General features: G+C 40.7%; 1 protein-coding gene across 4 annotated transcripts in view; it reads right to left on the bottom strand.

Moving 5' to 3' along the window:
* The window catches only part of tbc1d14 (TBC1 domain family, member 14), a 35,222-nt gene that overhangs the window by 620 nt on the left and 24,602 nt on the right, over nt 1-10,000 (bottom strand). For all 4 annotated transcript variants that reach the window (XM_058395072.1, XM_058395073.1, XM_058395074.1 and 1 more), the window contains 7 exons: nt 9,532-9,618; nt 9,127-9,221; nt 8,108-8,179; nt 7,830-7,958; nt 6,414-6,523; nt 2,042-2,312; nt 1-1,799 (listed from right to left, as the gene is read on the bottom strand). The exon at nt 1-1,799 is cut by the window's left edge and continues 620 nt beyond it. In XM_058395072.1, the coding sequence (XP_058251055.1) occupies nt 1,743-1,799; nt 2,042-2,312; nt 6,414-6,523; nt 7,830-7,958; nt 8,108-8,179; nt 9,127-9,221; nt 9,532-9,618 (821 nt within the window). In that variant the 3' untranslated portion in view covers nt 1-1,742. The remainder of the gene's footprint in view (nt 1,800-2,041; nt 2,313-6,413; nt 6,524-7,829; nt 7,959-8,107; nt 8,180-9,126; nt 9,222-9,531; nt 9,619-10,000) is intronic.

The following is a 10,000-nucleotide window of genomic DNA, read 5'->3' as shown; positions in this document are numbered from 1 at the left end:
AGAATGAAAACGAGAGAAATTAAGATATAGGTAGATTATATGACTAAAAGTTTGTGCCCCCCTGACCACTCCATTCAAACGTCCATGATGAACATCTGATTCATTCTCTGTGTTTGCTGTTTTCTCTTCTCTCATCTTCTCTTCTCTTTTCCCATCTGTTCTTCTCTTCTCTTTTCCCATCTCCTCTTCTCTCATCTCCTCTTCTCTCCCATCTTCTCTTCTCTTCTCTTCTCTTTTCCCATCTTCTCTTCTCTCATCTCCTCTTCTCTCATCTTCTTTTCTCTCATCTCCTCTTCTCTCCCATCTTCTCTTCTCTCATCTCTTCTCTCATCTTCTTTTCTCTCTTCTCTTCTCTGATTAGTGATCATTCAGCTACAAGAGCATTAGTGAGATCAGACTCTGATGTTGGGATGTTGAGGAGACTCCAGTTCCAGTTCATCCTAAAGGTGGTCAGTGGGGTTAGGTCAGAGTCAGGGCTCTGTGCAGGACACTCCAGTTCTTCCACTTTCTCTGACCTTCATCTCCACAGCATGTCTTCATGGAGCTCAGGGGCTTTGAGCACAGCAGCATTGTGGTGCCGGAGCAGGGTTCGAGTCTCTGGGGGAAAGCGTAAAGCTGACTTTAATGAAGAAAGACATATGGATGTGAAGGTCAGGGGTCACATACTTTTGACCCTATAGTGTATAAATAAGAGAAAAGTAAGAGATGGACAGGAGCAGATTTGATTTGTTCTGCCATAAACACAGAGAGAATATATATTAGTTTCTTTAAGGACCATAAATCTATTGTCCACTGAGATGTGGATCTCTCTGTCCAGTAAAAAAGTTCTAGTGCTTATTATTACTGCTGTAACGTAGCGTTTAGTGCAGAAGGATGTGGTTCAACACACACACACACACACACACACACACACACACACACACATACACACACACACACACATACATACACACACACACATTCAGAGCTCTGATTGGACAGAGGCTCGTGTCTGTTCTCCAGATCAACCAATCAGAGAGCACTCTCTCTTACTCTCACTCTCTCTATCTGTCTCTCACTCCCCCTCCCTTTCTATCTCTCTCTCTCTCTCCCCTTTCTCTCTCCCTCCCTTATATCTCTCTTTTTCTCTCACTCCCCCCTCCCTTTCTATCTCTATCTCTCTCACTGTCCCTTTCTCTCTCACTGGCCCCTCTCTCAACCCCTTACTCTCGCTCTTTTTCTCTCTCTCTCCCTTCCTTTATCTTTCTCTTCACCTCTCTCTCGTCTTTCTCACTCCCCCCTGTCCATTTCTCTCTCTCATTCTTTCTCTCTCTCTCTTTCACGCCCTTTATCATTCTCTCTCCCCTTTCTCTCTCTCTCTTTCACCCCCCTTTCTCTCTCTCTGTCTTTCTCACCCCCACTTTCTCTCTCTCTCTCCCTCTTCTCTCCCCTTTATCTTTCTTTCACACTCTCACCCCCTTTTCTCTCTCTATGTCTGTCTGTTTCTTTTTCTCTCTCTTCCTCACACTTTTCTCTCTCTCTGACCGCCGGTGTTCAGGAAACATCAGCAGGTGTTTGATTTTGCTGCATCTGAATTCCAGCTCTGTGTGTGTGTGTGTGTGTGTGTGTGTGTGTTTGCCTTTGATCTTCACTCCCCAAAAAAGGAGTTTGAAATAAACAAACAGAAGTCCTGAGTCTGAGGGTTTAGCTTTAAAACACACACACAGGTCTTTATTCTGGCCTCCACTCGACCCTGTGACTGGTCAGTGCTTCAGCACAGGACTGGAATGTTCCGGGTCTTTCTGCAGAGCCTGGAGAACCTGGAAGAGAACCAAACACACAAGAGTGAAACACAGAAACTCAGAAGAAGCAGAGAGACAGAGACAGGGGTAAGACAGAGACAGAGATGGGGGACAGATGGAGATGGAGACAGACGGGGGAAAGACAGACGGAGACAGAGACAGGGGGAAAAACAGAGATAAGGGAAAGACAGAGACAGAGACAGGGGGAAAAACAGAGATGGGGAAAGGCGGAGACAGAGACGGGGGAAAAAGGACTCCACCTGTGTCCATGTCCTGTTCCTGCAGCTCATGTTGATGCTGCCGATGCAGGAGAAGAGTGTGTGTGACTGTGTGTGTGTGGAGATCTGCTCTGGGAGACGAGTCAGGAACTGCGCCATGTGGATGAAGTCCATGTGTGTGAGCACGTCGCCATAGAAACGCAGGATCCCCAGAGCCGTGCGGAAGAGGAACTCCTCACCGTCTCGGCAAAACACGTCCCACACGCGACACGCAACGTCCAGCGGCAGAGACTTACTGTACAGGGTGAATATCCTACACACACAAATACACACACATACACAAACATACATACATATACAAACACACACACACACAAATACATACACACGCACACACACAAATACAAACATACATATATACACACACACAAAAAAACACAAACATACATATACACACACACACACACACAAATACACACACACACAAAAACACAGAAATACACACACACACAAATACAAACATACATATACACACACACACACACACACAAATACACACACACACAAAAACACAGAAATACACACACACACACAGGGAAAAAACAGTAATAAAACACACATCACTCCACAGTAATGACATTTACACAACCCAAAAACTCAGTTATTTATCCAGACACAAAAGGCCATGCTATAGATCACACCCACACACACACACACACACACACACACACACACACACAGTGATCTTCCTCCTTCCTTCTGTTCATGATAATTGTTTATATACTTTTAACAAATGAAATGAAATGAAACAGCCTTTATTTGTCACATATACATTACAGCACAGTGAAATTCTTTCTTCACATATCCCATCCTTGGAGGTTGGGGTCAGAGCGCAGGGTCAGCCATGATACGGCACCCCTGGAGCAGAGAGGGTTAAGGGCCTTGCTCAAGGGCCCAACAGTGGCAACTTGGCGGTGCTGGGGCTTGAACCCCTGATCTTCCGGTCAACGACCCAGAGCCTTAACCACTTGAGCCACCACTGCACTGTTTATACGCTTTTAATAAGACTGTTTATACACTTTTAATAAGACTGTTTATACACTTTTAATAAGACTGTTTATACGCTTTTAATAAGACTGTTTATACGCTTTTAATAAGACTGTTTATACGCTTTTAATAAGACTGTTTATACGCTTTTAATAAGACTGTTTATACACTTTTAATAAGACTGTTTATACACTTTTAATAAGACTGTTTATACACTTAATAAGACGAAGAAGAACATAAAAGAAATTTTTTTTTTTTTAGAGATCTGATGAGACTCCATGCCCTAATGTCTGAACTTCTGACCTCTAAGCTGCAGTACTGAGGTACTGCTAAAACCCAGCAACAAGTAGAAAACTGTATACACACACACACACACACACACACACACAAAACTCTGAGGTTTAAATCTAAACTTTTTCCTTTTTCCTTTAATTCACATCAGTCACAGTGAAATTAGTTTAAAGCCGAAGGTTCATTCCGGAAAATTCTGAACGTTCATCAAATTCGTCATTTCAGAAAGTCCAAAAATGTTATGAACACACACACACACTCACACACACCATCAAAGTTTAAATTAAAATCCAAAAGAAATTACATATCATGTAACTGTGACATATAATAAAACTTTATTAAATGTACATCTGCACTCATATGTGCTTAGTAACTGTGTGTGTGTGTGTGTGTGTGTGTGTGTGTGCGCGTGCACTTTTCTCGGACTTCACAATCTATCACACGATCTCACGCTCGGGTATTATAAATGTAAAAGGTGTGAAGCTGAGCGAGAACAGAGTGATGCTTCAGCAGTTTCAGAACGAAAAAATGAAGAAGTGTGAAACAACCCATATCGTGTGTGTGGGGGGGGTGGGGGTGGGGGCTGTGAGGGTGATGGTGGGGTTTGTTTAGGGTGTTAAAACTTTTATCTTTGTTATCATCAATATAAATCAGCAGCACTGTCTATACAGGTTATATCTATGAGGTTTCACAACCTGTACACTGTCAAGAGACAATTTTATGATAAAATAAAATTTCATGGATTCTGAAATGATGCGAAGGCTAGAAAAAGGGAAAAAAAAACCTGAGACTTCAGAGCATCAGCGACTCGACTCCAACTGAAAAGGAGTCAGTTTACATCACCTGAACGATGAGATTTAGTGATTCAAGGGTGTGGGTCTAATAGTGAGTCGATTCATGATTTGCAAGAACGAATGTAAATGGATGATCTGATCCAAATTGATTCACTGAACGGTGATATGATTCAATCTACAGTTTACTTTGTAGTTTGTGAGTGAATAGGAGTCGATTCATGATTCGATTTTGCAAGAACTAATGCAAATGAATGATTTCATCCATAATTATTAAATGAATGGTTATATGATTCAATCTGAAATTACCTATGTAGTTTGTGAGCGCATATGAATTGATCCATGATTCATTCTTCCCATAAACAAATGCAAATGAATGATTTGATCCAAAGTGATTCACTGAATGGTGATATGATTCAATCTACAGTTCATGCTTTTTGTTAAGAATGATTCATACAGTGACTCAGTTCAGTGAATCAAACTGATACTTTGGCTCTCTCCATCAATCATTCACTGCAATTTCAACCATTATATGTCCTCATAAGGACATTAATCTCAGGTGTTCAGTACGTTTCAGTGTAATCACGTTTCATTCATTCATAAATCAGAAATTTGTGTCTGAATTTTTATCTACACTATTAGCTCTGTAAGTTGAGCCTCCATGGATCGGACTTGTTTGTCCCACAGAAGATTGAGCTCTATGGAATTTGGAGGCATGTTCCTTAACCTGTTCCTGAACAATGCGTGTCAGAGCGCATTACTCCATGGTCCAGTCCTGATGTCCAGTGTAGGACCTTTGGGTCAGCATCATCACTCAGATGTTCTGCAGCTCCATAGGCAGCGAGCTGTAATGCTCTGTGTGACTGACTCCTACCTAGTCACTTTTTCAGCAGCTCTTCTGGTGGGACCGGACCAGATGGTGTAGCCTTCACTACTCACACGCATCACTGGGTCACTGGTTGTCCTTCTTTGGAGCACTGTTGCTAGGTACTAACCCCTGCATACTGGAAACACCTCCAAAGTTCTCCCAAATAATCATACATCTCTCTATATTAGAACTTCACCACCACTGTGGGAGCCATACCCTTCTGCCCTTTGAGAATTCACCCAGTTCCATCTTCTCAGACCAGAGATTCCCAAAAGCCTCCTGCTTTCTTCTTTCTGAAATGGTTCTTCTTGCTGCAACAACCACGGGGTCCAGGGTATAACAATGGGATAAGTATCAGTCTTAACTGAAGCTGGACTGGAGAAGCTGGATATATGAGTGTATATATGAGCATATAAGAGTTTGTTAATCACAATTACTCATTAAAAATGAGTTCTTTCTTCACTCTGCAGCCACCACATTAATGCGTTATATTAAAAAGTCTGGTGTATCTGATGCAGACGGATTCATAAGATAAAACAGGAAGACGTCCCTGAGAGCCAGACTGAGGCTGAGAGAGAGGTTCTTGCTATCAGGACTGATCTGAGATAAGACCTGAGGTGATGTCCTCACTGTATGGGGCAGGATGTTGACATGCGGTTCTAACAGCATATAAGTATTTCCTTGATCTGTATTTAATCAGTAAGCCTGAAAGTTCCCTAAGCAGTCATGATACAGTAGCTCTGTGCAGTAAACTGTAGAATTTCCTGTTTCGAAGCACACCTTCCTGTTAAACATGACATCATGCATGAACTCCTTTATCTCTTCGATCAGTTTTGTTGTCTTTACAGCGTGTGAATAATGAAGGATGAGCTCTGTAAAAGTCTCAGAGATGTGCGGTGAGATTTCTAAAGCAGTCATGTAACAAAGAAACAAACAAAAATCCCAGAACTGTTAAAGGTTCTTATTTGAATAGATTTTGCAAATAAAACACAAATTATTCCACTTTTCTTGTCACCTGCGTATTTTTTCTTTTTAATTGGTTTCGATCTGAGTAGCTGCATCTTGTGAGAAACTGTAACGCATTCTGACGCCTCCAAATGTTGAAAATCTTGCTTTGTTTCAGGGGGTTTCGATACGGAAATACGCAAAAAAAAAGTTTTAAAATGGCTCAAAATGAACAAATCTAATATATATCACTAATAAAGCAGTGGGGATTGAGATCTCGATGAATGGGATGAAGATAAATACTGAGAAATTGATTTAAAAATAAAAGCAGGAATGGTCCGAGGACACAACCCTGAGGAATGCCTTGAGGAAAAAACTCTACGATGCTGAAAATGAATCACTGTAGAAGACTCTTACGCTGTAAAGGAGCTGAAACACGTAAACATGACCTGGAAGATAAGAAGCTACGTACCAGTCAATGAGATAAATATCAGGCGTCAAGCTGTTACTCTTGAAATGTGCAAATAGCTTTGGTAGGTTTTCCTCGAAAAACACTTCGAACGCAGCAAAGTACGTCAGCATCTGAGGAAAGCCAGAAAAGATCGCAAGTCTTATTATTATTATTATTATTATTATTACATTTTACAAAAGGAAACACAATCAGTTCCGAAAGTTTGTGTCCAGGTTTAATAGCTTTATTTTTCTAGCTATTAAACACGATATCTTGTTCTTCTTCATCATTACAAGTGAATTTTTTTCATCCAAAAGCAATAAATAAGAATAGAGTTCCTATGCTCCTCCTACGGCATCAGATGTGTGACTTGCACTGTGACTCTTTCTGGGTTTTCTTCAGACTTGTGTGTTGAGAAATGACATTCTTCATGGAACACTTGATTTATTTTTAACCACAAAACACACACACACATACACACACACACACACAACTTAGCAAAAAGCTGAAAATGACAAAACAGCAAGTGTGGAGTGAGTTAAAGCCTCCATTAATGCAGCTTAGCCACCGCAGACACACACCAACACGTCCTCCTTTGTAGGGTGCCATTAATTTTGATCTCAGCATTTGTGAGGAACTGTAACGCATTCTGAAGCATCATATTGAAAATCTTGCTTTGTTTATTTTTATTTCGCGGCTATAAAGGTGTTAACGTAGCTACAAGGAAATAAAGGCAGAACTTTTCGATAGAGAAATGGCTTCAGATGAAGAAATATAACACATCTGTCTCTAATACAGCAGTGGGAATTGAGAGCCTGATGAATGGGATAAAGATAAATACTGAGGAATTGATTTAAAAATAAAAGGAATAAATGGAAAATAATGAAAAGTAATGGTCCGAGGACACAACCCTGAGGAACGCCTCAGTAAAGGTTTGTCCTAATTGAGACCTCATGTTTGGGAATCACTTTGCTTCACATAATGATCATTAAATCGGTGTGTAAGTGAAATAAAGACGTGATTTAAACCCTGTATGAAGCAGTAACACAGCAAGTCAAGGACAATTCCATGCTGATCCTCTCAGCCTCACATTAACAAATCTATTCAAAATATTTATATAATATTATTTATATAATTAATATTACTTATGTAATGATTTATATAATTATTAAATTATTAAACTATTATTTATATATATTAATTATATATTATTATTATATTATTATATGTTAATATATATATATATATATATATATAATATTTATATGTATCATATTTTAATATTATTATTTAATTATTAATATTTAACATTTATATAAAATTTCTACGACCTTCTACGAAATTTCAGATCAGAACGAATTCTTTCATTTTGAATCAGATAAATGTTTCCTAGTGATTGTGTGTGTGTGTGTGTGTGTGTGTGTGTATCAGACTCACAAGGCTATGGTCCACTCTATAGAAGGCCATCTGACACGGTTTGTTCAGCAGGTTAGCGAAAGCGATGAAGGCATCGGCGGTGTTCATGTTCAAGATCAACACTGCGGCGATGAACGACATTCCCTGTACCTGTACACACACACACACACACACACACACACACACTGTATGCAGTATACAGGTATAACACAGAAGTCTGTTTTGTGTGAAACAAGTCTCATGCAGAGCTTATGACAGAAGTGTGTGTGTGTGTGTGTGTGTGTGTTGCAGTAACGTACGTATCCCACATCAGGTCGGTAACAGGTGTAAGCTCCCAGAATGCTGTGCAGCACATCATGATAAGGCCCGCCCTGTTGCAACGACAAAACAATACAACATCAGGATGTCTGCACCTCTCTGCTGCCGAGTTCTGGCTTCTGATTGGTCGAAAAGGAAGGCGTGAACTGGTTATCTATGACATCAGCAGCTCTGACACCGACACGGTGAACGATTATATCTTTAAAGGTAAGCTTTCATTCCTGAACGTATCCTCACTAGGTTCTACAGGAGCATCACGGAGAACCTCTGGAGATCTGGACAGTGCGGAGACCTGATCGCACCAGGACGTCCTCCAGCACTCCACCCATCACCGGGTAACAGCTTCTACTCCGAGCCTGTACTTCCCCTCTTCACACACACATCACCCACGCTGAGCAGAAACACCCTCCACACACACACACACACACTTCCAATCAATGATGACACACACCGTCACTCGCTGGACTGCCCTCACACGCTGATCTACACACATTCTACTGTTACATCATTCCATCATGTCTTGGTCACTTCCTGTTGTGTGTGAGTGTGAGATGAACATCGACCTTCCATTCTTTTCATATTAAACTCATTTCAGGAAGGAGTGTCCACTACCAGCACTTTTTTGTGAAGCTCTTCATGCATCTTCAGGACGGAAGAATTGCCGTGTCTTCGAATGTGGGCGGGGCCTTGACTCGGCTGCACCCAGACACATCTACTGAGGCTGATGATGTCACGAGTGATGTTGGAGAGATCGTTTACAGCCAATCGTCGGAGCTTTCACAGATTTCTTACTTTTAATAACCGACGACTAAATTCTATACTCTAACTCAATCTGTGACCTTTAACCTCTGGACACTGGCACTGAACTTATTCACAAAATAACGGCAAAAAAAATCCACCAATAACTGAGAAAAAAATAACTATCCAGAAGCACAAGAATGCTAAGTAAATTTTAAGGTAAATAAATTGAATACTAAATGAAACAGAAGTCCGGTCTCACCTGCTGGAATATGCAGAGGCTGGGGAAAGTTCTGGAAATGTCCAGCTTGATCAGCTCTAAACTGGCCTCGCGATCGGCGTGAGACAAACCCGCATCTGGGGGAAAAAACAGACTGTGTGGAAAAGAATTCCTGTCACTCAGCACTAATCTGGACCTTCTGTACAGGATGTGAGATGAAACTTCACCCTAAAATGTGATGATTCTCCCACAGCTGTAACCCCAAGGGTTATTAATAATACAGAACACTTTGTTTATAAACAGCCGAGCGTCTGCCTCGTGCGCTCCTGTGTGTGAGCGAACGAGCTGTTGCTATAGAAACGGTAACGTAACGATGTTACACAAAATTCAACCAACCGACCAATCAGAGCGCAGAACTCGGCGGTGTGGTGTGAAGACGATACAAACCTCCAGCGTCGTTTTCTGTCGCACTGATCGAGGGCGGTGAAGCGCTCCATTTCTCCTTCGCTCTCGCCAAACAGATATCGTACAGCTCTGCGCGCACACACACACACACACACACACACACACTATAGAAAACTAGATTTACTGAAACAGCTCTACGTCTATCTACAGTCTATAGAACATAAATAAAATATTAAATAACTTTTTTTGTTTTATATCAGGATTTGGTACAAAAAGAAAAGTAACACCAATAATCCAGAGTCATTAAAATCTCATCAATGGATAAATATGAAAGAAACGAATGAATAAAAAATAGAAAGTGCTTAAGTGAGGAATCGGAAAATCTCTGCCCTCTGCTGGTGAATCACAGTAACACACTCGGATTTTTATTCATTTATGATTTTTTAAAAAATCGAATAAAAAACAAAACAAAGGCTAAATACAATAAATAAATAAATAAATAAATAAATAA

The sequence above is a fragment of the Hemibagrus wyckioides genome, linkage group LG07 (assembly GCF_019097595.1).
Source record: "Hemibagrus wyckioides isolate EC202008001 linkage group LG07, SWU_Hwy_1.0, whole genome shotgun sequence".
NCBI classification, from domain to species: domain Eukaryota; kingdom Metazoa; phylum Chordata; class Actinopteri; order Siluriformes; family Bagridae; genus Hemibagrus; species Hemibagrus wyckioides.
This window is presented reverse-complemented; position numbering and strand designations above follow the sequence as displayed.